This window comes from Chenopodium quinoa, unplaced genomic scaffold (genome assembly GCF_001683475.1).
Source record: "Chenopodium quinoa cultivar QQ74 unplaced genomic scaffold, ASM168347v1, whole genome shotgun sequence".
In the NCBI taxonomy this organism is placed as follows: Eukaryota; Viridiplantae; Streptophyta; class Magnoliopsida; order Caryophyllales; family Amaranthaceae; genus Chenopodium; species Chenopodium quinoa.
The window spans coordinates 215,164-235,084 of record NW_018743074.1 but is presented as its reverse complement, the minus strand read 5'-3'; the positions used below and the strand labels follow the sequence as shown (position 1 = coordinate 235,084).

Below are 19,921 nucleotides of genomic sequence, written 5' to 3'. Positions count from 1 at the left end.
ACCATGGGAGGAAAAAAATGTAATTAAAAAAAAGTTGTCCAAAAAAGGAAAGTGATGCACTTAAAAAATGGCCGATTTAAGAAAGTAATGCACTTAAACGGAGGGGGTAACAAATAACTCAACTACCTAAACCTCTGTTTCATGCACTATACAACCGGTTGTACATAGCAAGGTACGGTGGCAACTTTGTAACTATGTGTACCGATTTTCTAAATATTTGCTCATTTTGAGTCAAATGAGGAAATTTTGGGTACATCCAAAAACTTTCATTTTCTCTCTACTTGAATTTCTCTTTCCTTCATTTTCATTGTAAAAACGAAGACTTAGATCTGGTCAAATTAATCAATTAATTAAAGAACTAATTACCACATTATATTACTATAACGCATCATCCGAAGTTGAGGCCTTACATCCAATGGTCTGAATATTGATGTTGAATTTTGTGGGAATTGATGTTGAATGAAAGTGATAAATTGAAAAAACAATATTGTTTCCATGTATGGAGGACAGATAAATATTTTTTGCTCATTTCTTAAAAACAAAAAATTTATTGTACAAAATTTTGCATTCCACTAAAACTCTACGCGATAAACATAAAGCACTTGTTTGGAAGTAGCAACTACTCCAATAACTCCATTCATAAAAAAATGACTTCTGAAAGTGCCAATGGAAAAATTCCCAAGGAGGCAAAGAAGCCATCTTCCCTTACAGACGCACAAGTTCTAAGGAAGTGTTTGGAAGACAACAAAGGTGATAAAATCAAATGTAAATCAAAGATTGAAGCTTTCAAATCTGCTGCTTCATCTCCTCCTTCTCTTAAACCTCTCCCTAATTCCAGGCTTCTCACCAGGGCTTCTCTTACTGATGTTTAATTCTCTATTTTAGGGTTTTATTCCATCTTTTATTTTGTGCAATTCTTTGTTGGATTTAGGGTTTAAATTTAGGGTGACCCATGAAATTATGTGGGTTTTGGGTATTATGTGAAAAAATTAAGAAATTGGGGCAGAATTTGAAGAATCTTACATTCTGGAGGAATTTTGTGGTATTTTTATCTTGTTATTTCGATATATTATTGTATCAATCAAATGGTTTCAAAATCTGGGTGATCTTTGTTGTTTGCAAAATGGTGGAATTTGGTTATCAGTGACAAAATTTTGATGCATCTTGGCTAATTATTTGTCAAGTAAATTTGATGCTTCAAATCACACAATCTGTAAATATCATATTACTTGAGCATTCGTGTCCAAAATTTTGATCGATTTACCATTTGAATGGAACTAGATTATCTTGATCGGTTTGTACTAGAACAAAGTTGAATGTTGTACATGTTGGACTTGGGTTTGAAAATTGAACTTGGACTGTTTTCGCAGTGGAGTTGAACAGAATAGGACTCTGCACATTTTTTCAAATGATCATTTGTGCATTTGGACTTTGATTATAGCATATATAAGTTGCATAGTTTATCTTATGTACAGCTATTAGGAAATGGAATGCAACTTGAGAATCATAAACTATATCTGAGAACATAAAATTCAGCTATAGCAGTTCTCGCTGCACCGTTGAACGTTGTTGTATATATTGACTTAATTTGCAAAGACCTAATGTGCTAATTTTGGTGTTCATCACAAATGTACATATGCAAATTGTGTTCATCTCTTGGCCTTGTCGGGTTTCCTGTGATGAGAATTTTACGTGCTGTGAAGATGCAAAATAGGCAGAGATTTCTGGTACTTGGATAAGTCTTTTTGTTCTCTATTGTTCTTGGTTTTTCATCAACTTGTCTGCAGAGAGTACATCATCAATCCAAGCAGCAAGATTGAACGCGAAACCTTCCAGCACTCTTGAATAGCTTTCTAAGATTGCTTGGCCGACGTCCTACAAAGAATTCATTCACCATATTTTAGGAGTTTGCTCCATCTATTATGAAGTTCAGTTCTGATTGTGAGAGGAGTTGAATTACTTACCCTATTGTATTGGATTTTGCATGTGTCTAATGTTGTCTGTGATAGTTCAGGGAACCTATGCTTTAAGAAAAACAGCAGAGATTCAGCTCTTTCTGCAAGAACATGATTCTTGTCATTCCTATCCGGTTCTGACTTGAAATCCTTCATCACATGCCATGATCTCGAATGTGTCATTCCAGACTTGCGTTTCCATGTGTACATGGAAGCTTCCACTCTGTCAGCAAGGTCAAGTGCTTCGTGTTCCGAGGTTATCTTTAATGTATCAAGGAGGTGATCAGGGGCGAAAAATTCTGCATTGTGTATGTACTTGTATATAGCATCTCCTAGGCAAGATTTTCCACTCTGAAAAAAATCAAACAACAAAAGGTACCATCAGAGATAACAGTAAAAAATGTCAGAGTTTCATGCTTTAGTGTTCATCCATGTTATAGAACATGCATTTAACAGTAAAATAGGAAATACCTTTGGAAGCCCTAAAATGTAAGATTCTGGTACTTCCATTTCATTAAGAGTATTATTGTTGATGGCCATGGCAGCTTTGTGAATCTGATTGGCACAATCACGCTGGTGCTTTAAATGTTTCCTCCCTGTTTCAGAGAGGCCACCCGGTGGGATACAGGGGATTGGCAGCCACCATTTTTCATCTTTTCGTGCAACAACCTTCCTGAATGAGGTTGCTCTCGATGAATTCATAGACGCGTTACCCTGTTCAGCATACCAAAACTCTTTTTCTTCGAAACTGTCCAAAATGTCCTGTGACACAGCACATACGGAGTACTGAGTTTTTTTCTTTTTGTAAATATTATGGCATTCCAGATTCAGTAGCTGCAATATGAATGGCGATAGAGGCATATTTATCTTACCATGAGCATTCCATCAAGTTTCCTTAGTGCAGGCAAGTTCATTTGAATATCTGTCCTTGGCCTTGTACACATAACCTGCAAAAATTTTAAACATATCTTTCTTCATTACAACATTCAATCAAAACTTGGTTTTCTACTCATATTAGATGTTATGCAATGTAGAAATTTACTTGCCTCAATATCATGTCCGTCTTCAGGAACAAACTCTACAATGTATTCACACACTGAGAGTAGACAATCCATTTCTTTTTTCCACATCATCTTCTTCTCCGGCTTCATAGGTTCCAACTTCAAAGCATTGCCAAATATAGTAGCTGCATTCGTTCATATATCACACAGTTTAGCATTACAAAGGCAGGATAATCAATAAAATTCGGTGGAAATAATATGTTACTCATATGTGCAACATACTCAATACTAACTTCAAACTTAGATAAACACTTTTACCAAAGTATCCACAACTTTGTTATACGAAGTACAAAGTATGTGGCACATATTGTCAAGACTTTATGCTGTAGGATTTGAGGTTAATACCATAAAGATTAGTGATGGCATTAGAGATTGTGACTGCAGTACATACACCTTTCCCGCTTCCTGACATGTCTTCACCCAGTAGAAGCTTTGAAAATCTTTCTTTCATTATCTCAAGCTCTTAAAATTTGCACAAGAAAGTAAAATCCCGTATCAGCTTTATCCCCAAAGTTAAGATTATTCAGAAGTAAGGCCAGTTTACAAAACAAAGTTGAATTATTCTAAGAAAACTGTAAAATTATGCTGTGATCATAAGACCTGAGAAACATACCTATATCTACTGCCTCCAACTCATCAAGCCCTGAATCAATGCTATACATGTACTTCTTCATTCCAAGCCTAGAAGGTGAAGCCATAGGAGGGGTAGCGGCCCTGGGCGGGTGCCACCTGAAAGGGGAAGCACCCTCGGAGCAGCTATCATTTGGTTCAGAGAAGGTTGACATCTCTGAATTTGTCCTGCAGTAATTAAAAGAGACAGTACTCATCGGAGAATTCGTTGAATGATCGTTGGGATCGAAAGATGATGGTGAAGCCTCATAACCCAGATCATAACTCTCATCTGTTAAAGAATTCTCCATGATTTCTTCTGTTATACTTCCTTGGAAGCAAAAGTTACCTAACCTTAATCTGCAGTCCCCCATAGACAATTTTTGTGTAAACATAAAACCCAAAAAATCGAAACAAAAAGCTGCAAAAACTCAAATGAAATTCAAATTTTACTACTGCAACTAAAATTCTTTTGTAAACAAACACAAAAGCATAGGAAAAAGTCTAATCTTGTGTCCTTGTCATTAACAGCAGAATTCAAGTGAAAGTTGTGAGGAAAAAAAAGGTAAAAGTTGCAAAAAAAAGAGTAATACAATTCTTTAATAAGGGTAATTTAGAAAGAAAATAGAAAAGTAAACAAGATTAAGAAACAAATTGTTACCTTTAATTGCCAAAAAATTTGAATTTGAAGAGTAAAATGTGGGTTTTTGAAATAGTTCCCTCCCAATTAGTAGTTTAGCACATTACTTTTTTTTTTCCCCTTCTGTTCTGAAGACCTTTGCTTTCCTGGAAAAAGAGATATAAGCATGCTAGTTAGCTCATTTCCTCTTACACATTCACCATATTTTTGACCACATAAAGGCCTAAATTCGACGATTCGACCGCAGTGTCGTCGAAAATGAAGCAAGCCCAGATCAAATCTTGGAAAATGGTCTTCAAATTTTGGAATTAATTTGCGGGAGAAAGAAAAAAAATGCCCTGCAAGAGGGTTTGAAAATACTAAAAACAGGGTTTTTTCTTTCTTTTTTTTTTCAATGAGTTGAATGAGTATTGAGAGAACATGCACTCTAATTCTGAAAATATACGTGACATGAAGTATATAAGAGGGAGAATTAGCATAGAGTTATGTTAATATTTTTTATGGGGTAGTATATTATTATTAGTAGTATACAATTATATTTTTCTGAATCAGTAAAGATTATAATCACTAAATCAAGATTGTGCAGATATTAACCAGGGCTAAATTACCTGTAAATATCATCGTAATATATTTGGTCAACTTTGATAATATAATTTATTAGCCTCTGGAGGGTTGATATTGGATGATGATTAGACAATTAGAGTTTAATTAACATAATTTATGTATGAGGATTGCGGTTGAGGAGTGGTCAAGCTGTATTTCTATAATTATTGGTTAGAGGGAATGAAATGAAATGAAAACATTGCATGTCTAAACTTGCATGTTTTATGACTTGAAATTACTCAATTATATATTCCTTATATATTTGGAAGTTGATATATTACAAAATAAATTATATGCGTAAATAATGTATCTATATTCTATATGCTATGTATATATGGAAGTTGTAACACAATACGTAATTTATGCGCACACATGGAGGTTTTAATTTCAGGCAATCTTTAAAAAATATATAAAGAGCAGAGGTGGTGATGAAGACGTGCATTCCATGAATGTTTGTAGGTTTATGCCCATATATCAGATTTTTGTTTATTTAGAAAAATAAATAAATAAATAAATAAAAGAGAAGAAGTTGTTTTTGAGCTAACTAGATTTTGCTATTTTAGACCGCATAAGCAACACAATGCTAAGGGTATATTTTAGGGAAATTCCCATTGGTACACTCCAAGTTTTGACTTTTCTCAGCAGTACCACTTTTTTTTTTCCTTCCTGTTGACACACCCCAGATTTTGACTTACTAACAGCCGTGATTAAATAGTTAATCAAACGTTAATAACCTACTTACTAAATGTTAATAGCAGCTTAGGTTTTAAAAAACTGAAAAGACTAAAATGCCCCCATTTAAATCTTTCCCTCCAACTGCCATAATTAACCCCTTCCCCTTCCATTTATGTTGATTAGACTTCCATTGCATTCCATCCATCACTCTGCATTCAAATTTTTTTACTCGTTTGAATTGGCGAAGGGAAAAGCTAGGGTTTGCAAAGGATTTTCGTTAGTTTTGCTGAATTAAAAAGGGAATTCTTGCATAATTCAGGTATATTCTTACTACTTAACCTTTATTTCATGAATTGGGTCATTTGTTGATGTAATTTGATCCTCTGATTTTCAATTTTGTGATTGAGGTGTTGTATATTTCTTCTATATTAGGTTAATTTAATCTTGGTTGCGAATTTGATGGCATGATCATGTTTGTTTGATTGTTGTATCCTAGTATGTTTGTTGTTAAAAGTGTCAAGATTATTGGTGCATGTTGTAAGTTTCTAGGTTTTTTCCTTATTTTGCAGAATGAGAGACAATGATGAGGTTGTGTTAAGGTTTAATTATCTGGGTAAACATATTGATATGGATGTGAACTTAGATACATGTAATTTGGTGGACTTGGTTATGGATTTTGAAGACACTGCTGTGACTATGGACAATGAATATTTTATCATCAACCCTACCTTTAATTATGCTTACAACCAAAAGCATAACCTTCTATTAGATGATGATGATTTGTTTAGGATGTTTTAGACCCTGCCTAAGTCTGATGTGTATGACATTTGGGTTGGGTTTGCCAAAAAACCAAGTCCTTTGAATAAAATGATCTTGAACTTAAGGAAGTCCAAACCTGCACCACCAACTGATGAACCATCCCAAACTGATCAACCATCTCAAACTGAAACACCCCAAACTAATCAACCCCCTCATACTGAAACACCCCAAACAGAACCATCACAAATTGAACACCCTCAAACTGAACCACTCTAAAAAGCTACTAAAATGATACCTAGCTAGGAGGACCATTGATCTTGAACTTCAGCCTTCCATAGAAGATATATCCCTAAATGATGAGTTTTTTGGTAATGAGTCATCTCTACCTAGGTATACTGATTATGATTCACCCCAAGATGATCCAAGTCATGAACAAACTGCTGCTGAGTATACCAAGGGTAGGATAGAGTTTGAGAAGACCATGGAGAGGATAGAAAAGTCAAGGAAGGCCCAATATAGAAAGGGTAAGAAGAGTGTTGGCACCAACCAAACCCAAATTGCACCAAAAGTTTTGTTGTCCGAAGTGACGAATCTGGAGATACAGAGAGAGATGGTGATTATAATCAGGCAGAAGATGAAGAAGACTCTGATGGAGAAGTTGCACCAAAAGGTGATGTGCCTGCAGATGAGTTAGTGCAGCAAAAAAGATTCCCAAAGTCAAGGTCAACTGGAAACCAGGGAAATGGTTTGAGTTTTTAGATGATGAAGATGATGATGATTACTTTAAGAGACTGTACAAGAATGGAGAGATGTATGAGGATGCTGATTTTGGTAAGATATCACTCAGACCATGGATGATTTTCACTAATAAGGCACACTTTAAGGATACTTTGAAGGATTATGCTGTGCAAGAAAGATTTGTAATTTATGTGGAGTATGCTGACAACAAAAGGTACATTGCAGTGTGCCAATCTGAGTGCTGTGACTGGAGGTTGCATGCAAGTAGACTTGCAGATGGCAAAACTTGGGCAATAAAGAAGATATGGCCCAATGTACACACTTGCAGGGGTTTAGAGACATACAACCCCATATGCAATAATGGGCATCTCAAAAAGTCATGGAAGACATTAGAGCTAACCCAAACATTCCTGGGAAGTCACTCAATGAACTACTATTCCAAAGATATGGCATCTACATAAGGCAATCAACCTTGTATAGGTTAAAGAGTTATGTAATTGAGCAGTTGTTTGGAGGCCATGATGAGTCATACAATCTATTGCTAATGTATGCTAAGATGTGCATAGAAACAAACCTTGAGAGTAAAGCTTTTTGTGCATGGAATGAAACTGAGTCCATCCCTAAATAGCTTCAATTTACTAGCATTTTCATTTCCTTCACTAGACAGTGGAAAGGTCTTCTAAGAGGTGTTAAACCTTTGATTGGTGTATATGGAACACACCTCAAAGGTAATTATGGGGGGATATTGCTCTCTGTTGTGGGAATATATGGAAATAATGAGATTTTCCCCATAGCATATGCTGTAGTCAGCCAAGAAGACAAGTAATCATGGACTTACTTCTTCTGGCATTTGCTGAACATTGTCAAAGATTCATCAAGGAAGTATTGGACCATTATTTCTAATAGGCAAAGGGCAAGTAACTACCCTTTGATTGTGTTTTCATTTCTTTTGTAATCTATATATATGACCGTACTAATGGTATATTCATTGTTTTAGGGAGTTGAACTAGCTTTAGAACAGGTCTGGCCAAAAGCTAACAGAAGGTTTTGTTGTAGGCATCTCGGTAGAAATTACAAGAAGAAGTTTCTAGGCCCTTTGATGTATGTTCTGTTTTGGAGAGCTTGCAATGCAACTTCAGCTTTCACATTCAGAAAAGCTATGGAGAAGCTGAAGAAAGAAGGAGGTGAAGATGTGATGGCTTGGTTTGAAGACTTGGGAGAACAATCCAAATGGAGTAAGCATAAATTTGACCCTAATGTTTGCAATGACTCCAATACATCAAATTTTGTGGAGAGCTTCAACTCTACACTTGAGTGAACAGGTGTAGACCTGTATTAACTTTGCTAGAAGGTATTAACTCTACACTTGCTTTGTTATCATTATGATGTGAAAATGTTGTGGTTATATGTCTAATTTGGACAATTGCAGGAATAAGGAGGGTTTGTATGGTGAGAATTGCAACAAGGCTTGAGAATGCAAAGTCTTGGAAAGATGAAGACATTTGTCCCAAAATTGTGAAGCTTGTGAAAGAGATAGGTAAGGCTAGTTCAAACTGTAGAGCTTTCAAATCCAGCCCAGGAGAGTATGAAATACATGAGGGAAGATCTCAGTTTCCTCTGAGCCTAAACAAGAAGATCTGTTCATGTGGGGCATGGAAACTAACAGGTTTGCCATGTAGGCATGCCATTAGGGCCTTGATTGATGCAAAGTTAGACCCACATGACTTTGTTAGTTCCTGGTACTCTGTGAAGACATATAAGCAAGCTTATAGTGTTTGCATTAACCCAATCCCTAACACAGAGTAATGGCCTACAGATGAGTCAGGCAGAATCATCATGCCTCCCAAGATGAAGAGAGGAATTAGAAGACCAAGTAGGAATAGAAAGAGGGAAGAAGGAGAAGAGCAACCGGGCAAAAGATCAAGAAGAGTGAAATGCAGCAAGTGTGGTTGCTTTGGGCAAAATAAGGCAACTTGCAAGGGAGGCTTAACTGGCAAAGAGTTGAAGTCATCTGAGCCTGTTGTCATCCAGAATCCTAGGGTCAGAGACCAATCTAATGCAGCAAAGGCAGCTAAGGAGCAACTAAGTCTGCATCAACTAAGCAAGCAACATCTAAGTCTGCAGCAACTAAGCAAGCAGCATCTAAGTCTGCAGCATCTTCCAAGAAAGCATAGGGAAAGAAAGGCAGACCCTCAACTGAAGCTGCAACAGTATTGACAGCTTCACAAATGCCTAGCCAACCAGTAAACATGTCTCAAGCAAACTCAAATTCTCCAAGCTTCTAAGTGTTTGACGGTAGTAGATTAGAAATAAGTTTTTGTAGACACTTGATTGTGTCTCCTCAAAAACCAAACCCAGTGATGAGTACCTTTCACGTCATTGATTATCGAGCAGGGTGAAATGTTGAAGAGTCTAGTGAATTTCCCTTTTTCTAAAATGTTTTCTAAAAATGTTTTAATTCAAAATAATTCATTTCGTATTTCCAAAAATCATTTATTTTGTGTCCTGTTTATGAAAAACGTCCAAACCAGTTTATTTTGGTCCATAATTTGGGTCCAATAATTGTGTAGTTGGATGGGGATTGAAAATAGCTTTCCAACGATATATTATAAGCCCAATTTCGAGTTATAACAAGGAAGTTATGGCCAAAATACTAAACTGGGTCTAAAATGAGCGGACCCAATGATCATGTGGAGGGTCCATTAATATTAATTATATTTCTAAAACCATAAGGATTTATCTTAAGCTTCTAGAATTATCTAGAAGGTTGTTTTAAGTTCTAAAGGCATCAGGACTGATTATTGGCTACTAGAATCTTAGAAGGTTATAATTTATCCTATTTTTGAAAAGATAACGATTAAGAATTATTTCGGATAAAACAAGTGTTTTTAATTGATTTAATTCTGATTTAATAAGGATAAGTACGGATATTCGACTAACCCAATTTGATTGGAAGTCGGATTCCGTACGAATCTTATCTTTTGAAAATCATCGCGCAGCGATGGGAGTATCGTGACGCGATGAAGCCATCGTCCCCGCGATGAAACCTGCTTTATTCCGAGTCGGATTCTGACTCTTTTTCTGATCTTTTCAGTCGTTTTTCTCTATAAATAGGGGTCGATTTCCTCCGTTTTCATTCACCAACAATCATCATCTCTTCTTTCTCTAAGCTAAAACTTATTCTTTCTCACTCTCTTTCTTAGCCTAGCCTAAATAAACACACACTATACGTCCTTTGCGAGACCCTAATACACCTAGCCAAGCTCGAAGTTGCCTTCGACCTCGATGTGAAAGGTTGATAGTTTTGAGAGTTTGGTTCCTAATCTATATTTCAATTCCTATTTGATTTATTTGTTGGATTTATTTCTATCTTGAAGTTACGAACGTGTATTATTTTGATAGAAAGAGATACGAGGCATCAAAGTGAGTAGATATACTATCTTTATTGCTTGCTTTTGATATAGAAACCATGCTTAGAATATTATTTTAATTCCTAGTATCATATTAGGATGTTGATTTTGATTTCTAGTATCATGTTAGGGTGATATTTTAATATTTCTAATATCATGCTTTCTAGTATCATGTTTAGGATTAAAGCTTTGATCTTTATTATTAGTGACATCACTAGGCAAAAACACGTAATCCGCACCGGTTCAAACCCCCCATTTAGCACCGGTTTTGAACCGGTCCTTATTTGGGGGGTGCTAAATCCCCATACATTTCGCACCGGTTCTAGTTGAGAACCGGTGCGAAAAACCACACTTTTTGCACCGGTTTTGACTTGAAACCGTTGCCAAAAGTCCCAAAAAAAATTTTAAAAAACTTTTAGCACCGGTTCTTTTCCAAAACCGGTGCCAAAAAAGCCCAAAAAAAATAAATTTTTTTTTTTTCCGCATTTTTTCACTTAAATTGCTATATAAACACTAACATATATATAAAGTTACAAAAATTTACTTCTAACACTCCAAAAACCTGTTCTAATTAAGCATATAAACAGCAAACATCAAACTATGCAGCCCAAACTAAGCAGCTCAACGGGCTACAAAAATAACAAAACACAGCGCAACACCAAAGTAGCACAGCAAGCACATCAACTCAGCATCACAGCACCCTAGAAACCAGCAACATAGCACTGCAAAAGGAAGTAGACAGCAACATTAACACAGCAGCGCATCACATCAACACAGGAAAACTCGACATCACAGCATAGCAGACACAACACTGTAGCAGAAACAGCAGCTCACAGCATCACAAACAGGAAAACCAACCCTGCAGTAATCAAGATAAAAGAACCAGCATCTAATAGCTGAACAGGACAACCAGCTGAGCAGACACAGCCTCACAGCTAACATCAACAGAACAAAAACAGCTACACAGGAGCATTGATCTTCAGCTGATACAACCATTTGCAATGATCCCTCTTCCACGAATTATCAATAAGCTGTTGTACCCTACTTATCACTTCAATACAGATAGCATTACAGAGCTTCACAGGATGAATAACAGCCCTTTCCCAGAAAGCATGATTTCTTGCAAACAAAATATGATACACACAAGCAGTCAAGGCAGCTAAGGCAGTACTTTTCTAAATCAACACTGAACTATGTCTCTTCCAATGCTTCCAGGATCTGTCAAGTCTAAAATACCTCTCATTGATGCCTAGCCATGAACCAACAGCCTTAATACAAAATCTACTATAAGAACAATAAAAAAATAAATGCTCATGAGTCTCATTTGCCTCACCACAAAGCAGACAGCTTGCATCCTCACAGCATCCCAGAGAAACAAGCCTATCACTTGTTCTAAGCCTTCCTTGAACAGCCAGCCAAGAGATGAAAGAGTGTGCTTTTAACAGAGAAACAATCCTTACCTGCATTTCGACATCAACGATCGTTTTAGCTATTAACAATCAACAGACACAGCCTTTAACTCTAAACAATTCAAGATTGCTCATTCAAATACGAACAGAGGGAATAGAACAATTATAAAAAAGATAATGTTCCCTAACTGTTTCCTTTATATCATCTGATATGATTAATCTGAATGTGGTCAACTAAAAGCATTCCACAGCAAACCATTATTGTGATATTCTACTTGTATAATACATTGATCAAATGTGTGAAGCTAAATCTAAGAAAGTTGACACTAACTGGACTATTTATATCACGAACTTTCTTCTAGGGTAGGTAAGGAATTGCACTCCCTACATCTTTGAGTGCCATTTACATCCAGCAAAATTCTGTTATTTCTAATAAACTGTTGCTTTTAAACTAAAACTTTGATTTTAACCAAGTTTTTATTTTTATATTTTAAACCATTTATACTTCATATGCTAGCACTAATATATATACATGTAAATAGATATAGAAGTAGATATCTAATACCTGCATCTTAAGGTAGTTATCACATTAGGTCGTATAAATCATCTCATCAATGTGATAATAAAATCCAAAATGAAATAGTAGCTCTTATTATTAGGCTGAAATGTTCTCTGGTGGTTACTTGTCATATCTTAGTATGGGACCTCCTAAAGCACATCAATTGTGATAACAGGATTAAATTAAAGTATGAAGCCACCAAAGTAGACTTGCTCTATGCGCCATACCAAACTGCACTGTATAAGCAATAATTTGATCTAATAAGTGAAACAAGTAGCAATTCAAAGAATTTGAAAGAGAAGGAAAAAAGGAAAGTAATAGTCACCCATGTACCAAAGAAACTTGGCCACCAAATAAAATCCATAGTTCCCTTTAACTTTCGTTTTCTTTTTTCACACGAGGGGAGGGTTGTCTAATAGAGGCTTATTAGCAAATGATCAAGTGAAGTACCCTGAAACGATTAAAACTAAGCTAGCAAGCATCCACACTAAGCACAATAATTGACGTGTTAAAGTTCTACCAGACAAAAAATATCATTTACTTTGACTTTGTTCCCTTTCAATTGTAAAACTAGCAATCATTAACCTACGCAAATGCATGGGTCATGAATCATTTACTTCCCTTGATAACATAGGGCAGACTCAATTGACTCATAAGGCAGAAAAAAAAAAAGCCTTGCTCCTGAATACAACCAATTTTTCATACTTCACAAAACATACAGTATTTTTATATTTTCAAGCAATAGATAATACTACTTTCAAGCAATGGCTAAGCCTTTTACCTGCAACTTTATTTTCCTTCTTTACATCACTGATCTTCTTACCAATAGTACCCATGGCTGCACAAAGAAGTAGCACTATAACCATTGACGAATCTCTCTCAGCCACCATCAATGACTCTCCGTGGCTTTCACCTTCGGGTGATTTTGCATTCGGCTTTCATCAATTACCCAACAACAGCAGTCTCTTCTTGCTTGCCATTTGGTATGCAAAGATTCCCGACACAATAGTCTGGTATGCAAATGATGGTAACCCTGTTCAGGAAGGATCAAAAGTAACATTAACAGCTAAAACAATGCAGATGTCAAACCCCTTTTGAACACTTAGCAAAACCTAAAGCCTGCAATTGACATTTCAGAGCAAGTACACATGTCACCTACTCATTCCCATGCAATATTCTGTTTTCTAAACATGTAATTATAATATTGAGATATGATAATATTTACCAGCCTCATATTCTATTTCCTTTCAAACCATGATACACTCTAGTATTTCATATGAAAGAGACAAAGTTATATAAGCAACAACTCTTTATCAGCTTCATTTAACAAATATTGACACTCAAATCCAATGCTTGAAAAAATTGACTAATGCATACAAATTTTAATCAGTATGAATATAGTGAAACTCAACTTGTTCATAGGCCAATTATAATGAATTAAACTGATTATTTATCAAAACAAACTCAGATTCATAGCAAAGTTATTGAATAAAAAAAGAAAAAGAAAAAAAGAAACAGTGAACCCAAAATAACGAGTCAAGTTCCAAAATCAAAGAACCCACAATACACAATCTACAGATTCTACACATCCAAGGTTAGCAAAAACATTATTTGAAATTGGGGAAAAAAATTGAGCAAAAAAATGCAGATTAAAAATAATAAATCAAAAACACAATGTAATACCACAAATTTCAACTAAATCTATAACACAATCAACAAAAAATACAGCATAAAAGAATATAAAGATGAATTAAGCGAAAAAGAGAAGAAACTTACTTGTAATTGGGGAAAAAATTGAGCGAAAGAGAGATTTATATTAGGGTTTTGTAAGCTTTAACAGGAAAAAAAAAAAAAAAAAAAAACCTTTGAAGCGCCGGTACCGGAAGCCGTTAAAGGTGACGGTGTCTTGGTCGGAAGCGTTGCAGGTGACATTATCGCCGGTCTAACTGTCTCTCTAACCGTTCACCACTTGCTTTAACTCGAACAAGATTCGAACGAAAACCTCACACGATAGATGAGAGCAGAACGAGATGGGAACGATAGAGGAAGGAGAGATGAGAGCAGAACGAAAGATGAGAGAGAATGAGAGATGAGAGCAGAACGAGAGATGAGAGAGAGCGAGAGCAGGGCAGAACCAGAGATGAGAGAGGAAAGCAGAACCAGAGAGGGAGAGAATGAAATAGAGAGGCGGATTAGAGAGAGGTAACAACCCGGTTTTAAATTTCGCACCGGTTTGAACCGGTGCGAGAACAGTATTTAGCACCGGTTTGATCTGAAACGGTGCGAAATCCCTTCCACCTTTTTTTTTAATATTTCGTAATTCGCATCGGTTTGAACTGGTGCGAAAAAGATGATTTCGCACCGGTTTATAGGAACTGGTGCGAAAAGTATTTTCCCTAATCCCGCCCATTTCTTTTCCCACCGGTTTTCAAAAACCGGTGCGAAAAGTGCGCTGCATAATTCATTTTTTCTACTAGTGGTCCTTCAATTACAGTGTTAAGTCCTTGGAGCATTTAATACATCAAAAACTTGCTACGAAAATAATCTGTCAAAATAAATACGATTTGCTACAATTCAAAAAACTAGCCCTATATTTGGTCTTCCATCATTCTGATTTTTTTTTCAGGACACTACGAGAATGATGGAAGATCATTCCTTTTGTAACGAAAAGATTCATCATTTTTGCATTACAAAAGGAATGATCTTCCATCATTCTTGTAGTGTTCTGGAACATTAAAAAAAAAAAAAAATTGTCAGTCTTCAAGGACATGATTCAAGTCTTCAAGATCAGCCATATTTTCCCTTCAAATAAATATCTACAATCAGGCAACAAACCAATTTCAAACACCCAACACAATACCCCTATTTCACACCAAAATTAACACTAACCAATAAAACCTAGAGTCTGTGTTCGTCATTCCCTTCCAATTCATACAAAAAACAATTCGAATAACACCATACATACAAAACCAATATTTTCATGAACAACAAAAACAAATTATCAAAAAAGCGCAATTGATAATCATTATCATCAAAAACCTTAACGCTAACTAAATCCGCAATAATAAAAAAAAATAACATATTGTTTCATTTATATTGATATAATTTACAGATTTAAAATTTGTGTTTACAATATGTTCTGTCCATTTTAACTATTTATATTAGGCATAAGTGATATAATTGATTGAAACTACCCATTGAGAAACGTTGTAACTAATATAAATCACATTATTAACAATTTAGCACGGGCACACACTTTAATATTTTTAAAAATAAAAAACTCAAGCATGATTTTATTGGAAAACAAAGCACTAAGTAAGGAAAAAAAAATACACGGATTAAGAAAAAAGAAAAGAAAAAAAAAAAAACCAAACAAATACATAGATCCAGAAAAAAGAAAAAGAAAAAGAAAAAAAAAGAAAAAGAAAAAAAAAATTCTTTCAAAAAAAGAAAAAGAAAAAAAAAAAAAAAAAGAAGAAATTGATAGGCAAGGACTGCGACTATAATTTCGATCCTGATGCCAATGGGTGCTGCCTCCTCCAATCCAGTCCGTAGGTTTGTTCTATATTTCTAATTTAATTCTATTTATTTATTAGTTATGATCTATGTATCAAAGAGATCATGTTATGGTTTTAATTTTGATCGAATTTTAAATCTGGGTTTACTTTTTCTTCTGTGTTTGGTTTATTGTTAATTTAGGGTTTGCCTTGATTGAATTCTCTTGAATAAAAATTTAATGGTTGGTTTTTGGAAGTAAAGGCGAAAACTTGATCATCTGATTCTAAAGACTTGTTTTTTATTGCTAAAGTTTGGATTTTATGAAATAATTCAAACTGTTCCAATTGCGATTGTTATTTTGTTTCTACTTTGTTTGCAATTTGTTTTTCATTGTTTTGGTAATCCGTAATATAAAATTCCCCTATTTACCCAAAAAAACAATATTGATTATTTTCTGATATATTTTTCCTCCTTCAGGTGTAAGTTATTAGACTTGGAGGAGCGTTGGCCCATTAAACGACTTAAAAAAGGGGATTCTGCTCATGGTAATGGTATACTGTTAGAAGACAGAATCAGCAGTTTACCTGATGCTCTACTAGGAGACATACTCTCATTCCTTCCTACTAAGGATGCTGTTGTTACCAGTGTATTGTCTAGGCGATGGAGGCGTGTTTTCACCTACATCTCTTTGTGTGGACCGTCCTTGTCTGCCTGATTCTTTCCCCAATTTCAAGAGATTTGTTGATAACTTATTGCAACTGTGTCACTCTCACAACATTACCACTTTTAGACTTCACTTTGGCAGGGATGATCTAAGCCCTTACAAATTTGGAAGGTGTAAACAAGGTTGTTTACCTCAGTTAAACCCTATGCATCTTAATACTTGGATGTGTTTTCCATTAACCCGTGGGGTTAAAGAACTTGACATTCGTGCTTGCGTTAGGGAACCCGGTAAGCTGCCTTCGGCCCTCTTTGGTTGTCCGACACTCGAGGTGTTAAAGATCAATGTGAATCTTCATCTTGAAGTTCCTCTGTCTTTCTGTTTGCCAAACTTGAAAGAGTTCAATCTCACTTTACCCGTCATTCCTGATGGTGACTTCGCGACTAGGCTAGTTTCAAGCTGTCCATCCCTTGAACACTTTACTCTGAATGGTTACTGGAATCCTTTGAATCCCATTATGATATCTTCACCATCACTTCGTAGATTATCTGTAATTACTCGTACTTTTGGGAGTAGTTACCTAAGGACCGAGGTTGTACTTGATGTTACTAATGTGGAGTATCTAATGTATGACGATGTTTCTGCATCTCACTACTACATTGGAAATCTGAATGCTCTTGTGGAAGCTGAAATCAACCAAAGTGTTCCTGAGGGTACGCTTAACCTTCTTTGGCGGCTGTCTAATGTTCGTCGTTTGTTTCTGATGGAATCATGTGTAGTGGTTTGTCCTTTGATCACCTTCAACCTTTTGTTTGTGCTTCAGAAATACTACTGTACTTTATCAATAGAGTTGACTGATTTGCTCTTTTTTGATCTAGGCTCTGCATCTTTGTGAATCAGAGCAGCTTAAGCTGCCTGTCTTTCGTAATCTGAATCATTTGAAGCTTGGTTGTTCTGCCTTTATTAGTTGGTATACATTGTTGATGGAGCTGCTTAATTGTGCGCCTTTTCTAGAAACACTTAGTTTACCGAAGGTTAGTGTGATGTCTTCTATTCCAGATAATTTAAAGTGACTTTTTAACTATTCCTGTGAATGTTGTTGATATACGACTTTATTCTCTTATATTTTCAGGGAATCGTATTTGATGATGATGAGGAGGATGAACATTATATGGAGATGTCTGGGCAAGAGTGTAAGTCTTGGAGTTGTACTCCCATAATCCCATCTTGTCTGGCGAGTAATCTCAAAAGAATCTCAGTACACGATTACAAGCTGACAGAATGGGAACTGGAAGTGGTTAAATATTTTCTGAGAAGCTCATTAGTTTTGGAGGAATTGGATGTAGCTTTGGATTGTTCAAAGTCAGAGACTGAAAGGACATCGCTCAACGAGACATTACAGAAGCTACCAAGAGCCTCAAAGACTTGTTCAATAAAAGTCAGACATTACAGAAGCTACCAAGAGCCTCAAAGACTTGTTCAATAAAAGTCCGTAGAGGGGACTGATTGTATGGGCACTCTGTAGTAGGTTGAATAACCAATTTGGCAGTGCCTCGTACGTTTCTCCGTGTGTTCTGTACTAAGTTATAAAGACATGACTGATAGTAGAGGTGGGCAACGTGCCGTGCCTGCATCATGGCGTGTCGTGCCATGCCGGGCCACCATTTAGCACACCCCAGCCCATAGCACGACCAACATGCCTGGCATGTCGTGCCGGGCACCGGGCCGCTTGTAATTTTTTTTGAACAACTTTTAAAATGGATATACTATTTAAATAATTTTATTAATTTATATTTATGTTTTTTATATTATTATATTATTATTGTTCTTTTTATTATTATTATTATTATTAGGAAAAATTGTAAGGAAGGTCCTTTAAAAAAAAAAGTGGCACAGAAGGTCCTTTTATGGTGTTTTGGTTGTGAGGAGGGTCCTTTAATCAAACTCCGGCGTTGACCTTATATTCCGGCCATAAAATGTCACATGCCGGTCACGTGACCTCTTAAATGAATTTTTGTTTTTTCTTTTTTTCCCTTTCCCTCTTCTTCCTCGATTTCCCCTTTCCCCTACAATTTCCCTCCCTTATTAACCCTAATTTGAGAAGAAAACTTCAATTCTTAACCCAGAAACTACAATTGAAGGCCAATTGAAGGCATCTAACGTGAGTCGAACAAGGGTAAGGTGGCAATCCCACATCAATTTCAAGTTTACTTTTGCAAATTGAAATTTTTCTTTGTTTGTTGTTCACTGTAGTTGCGCAATTAATGAAGAGGTGTAATTGCGGTCTGCCTGTTGTCAAAAGAACATCGTGGACCCATGAAAACCCAGGAAGAAGATTTTGGTGTTGCAAGTTCTTCGATTTTGAAACAATGCAGAGTGGTTGTGATTATTTCAAATGGGTTGACACTAACATGGTTGATTGGCAGAAGGATGTGATAAATATGTTTTTGGCTTTGAAACACAAGATGACCACTGACCAAAATGTCCTAAAGGCAAGAGTGACATGTTTGGAGCATGAGAACAGAATACTGATTGAGTAAGTTCAGCAAATGCCTAGACATCCAATTGCAAACAGGGTCGGTGATGGTGTGATTAGTAATGATCAGTTGTTCATCTAGCTAGTGTTGTGAGCAATTGTATCAGTGTTGGTTAGTATATTAGTTGTGAAACTGTTTGATTAAAGGTTGTATTAGTTGTTTAGGCATGTTGTTCTTAGTTGGAAATTTGTAATGAACCAATTTGGTTGTTCTTAGTTGGAAATTTGTAATGAACCATATTATTATCAATGAGAAATGAAATGAACACATATTTGGAACTAAAATGCTTCAATATTCTTGTTTAATTCATTCCAGAGCATTCAAAATACAACACATAAGTTCCAAAAGGCTACCCAAGTTCCAAAATGTTGTTAAACATGTCCATACATAAACATAAAAGTCACATACACATAAGTGACATACAAAACATGAAAGCTAATTTAAGCTAGCACAACTAAGACTTAGAAGCTGATCCCTGCAGTATCCTACTCATTGAGGTGGTCTTCTGCTTCCTGAGCTTAGCAGCAGGGACCTTTTCTTTGCCCTTTGCTTGACTTGATGCAGCTGGAGTACCTGTTGGCTGGGAAGGCTGTGTTGATGCCTGAGACAGAGGTGGACCTTAAGGCAGTTGTTTCGGGGTTTTCTGATGTCCTGCGGGAGAGTTACAATTCCGAGACTGGAACCGGACGCCTGTACCTGCAAAACAACGGAGACTCCTTGTGGTGGGAGCTCCGCCTCCGACGGTCAAGTTAGTACTTGATTAAGGAGTAATTAATGCGGAAATTAAAGTGATTGGGTCTCTCTAGG

General features: G+C 36.1%; 2 protein-coding genes and 1 long non-coding RNA gene across 4 annotated transcripts; 1 reads left to right on the top strand and 2 right to left on the bottom strand.

Annotated features, from left to right (window-relative positions):
* Positions 1 to 518: 518 nt before the first annotated feature.
* LOC110731473 (rop guanine nucleotide exchange factor 3-like) lies at positions 519 to 3,999 on the bottom strand. The gene is made up of 7 exons (XM_021911326.1): positions 3,630 to 3,999; positions 3,362 to 3,478; positions 3,002 to 3,141; positions 2,828 to 2,902; positions 2,427 to 2,717; positions 1,965 to 2,306; positions 519 to 1,875 (listed from the first exon to the last, which is right to left on the bottom strand). The coding sequence occupies exons 1-7, from the start codon at positions 3,997 to 3,999 to the stop codon at positions 1,753 to 1,755; spliced, it is 1,458 nt and encodes a 485-aa protein (XP_021767018.1). The 3' UTR covers positions 519 to 1,752.
* Positions 4,000 to 10,944: 6,945 nt separating this feature from the next.
* LOC110731534 lies at positions 10,945 to 14,829 on the bottom strand. 2 transcript variants are annotated; one of them, XR_002513316.1, is made up of 3 exons: positions 13,200 to 14,829; positions 11,784 to 11,910; positions 10,945 to 11,172 (listed from the first exon to the last, which is right to left on the bottom strand). It is a non-coding gene; the product is annotated as an uncharacterized LOC110731534 (long non-coding RNA). The 2 variants fall into 2 exon arrangements; XR_002513315.1 differs by lacking the exon at positions 10,945 to 11,172 and having other exon boundaries at positions 11,319 to 11,910.
* A 1,041-nt stretch (positions 14,830 to 15,870) lies between these two features.
* LOC110731532 (F-box/FBD/LRR-repeat protein At4g26340-like) lies at positions 15,871 to 18,355 on the top strand. The gene is made up of 4 exons (XM_021911383.1): positions 15,871 to 15,973; positions 16,394 to 17,358; positions 17,456 to 17,611; positions 17,710 to 18,355. Exons 2-4 carry the CDS (start codon positions 16,546 to 16,548, stop codon positions 18,061 to 18,063), a joined length of 1,323 nt encoding a protein of 440 aa, XP_021767075.1. The 5' UTR covers positions 15,871 to 15,973; positions 16,394 to 16,545; the 3' UTR covers positions 18,064 to 18,355.
* Positions 18,356 to 19,921: the final 1,566 nt, after the last annotated feature.

Coding starts and splice junctions, on each gene's coding strand:
- LOC110731473 (XM_021911326.1), bottom strand. CDS start 3,999: ATGGGGGACTGCAGATTAAGGTTAGGTAACTTTTGCTTCCAAGGAAGT. Junction 2,718..2,827: donor AACTTGATGGAATGCTCATG/GTAAGATAAATA, acceptor GCTGTGTCACAG/GACATTTTGGACAGTTTCGA. Junction 2,307..2,426: donor ACATTTTAGGGCTTCCAAAG/GTATTTCCTATT, acceptor GATTTTTTTCAG/AGTGGAAAATCTTGCCTAGG.
- LOC110731532 (XM_021911383.1), top strand. CDS start 16,546: ATGCTGTTGTTACCAGTGTATTGTCTAGGCGATGGAGGCGTGTTTTCA. Junction 17,359..17,455: donor TGATGGAATCATGTGTAGTG/GTTTGTCCTTTG, acceptor TTTTTGATCTAG/GCTCTGCATCTTTGTGAATC. Junction 17,612..17,709: donor AAACACTTAGTTTACCGAAG/GTTAGTGTGATG, acceptor TTATATTTTCAG/GGAATCGTATTTGATGATGA.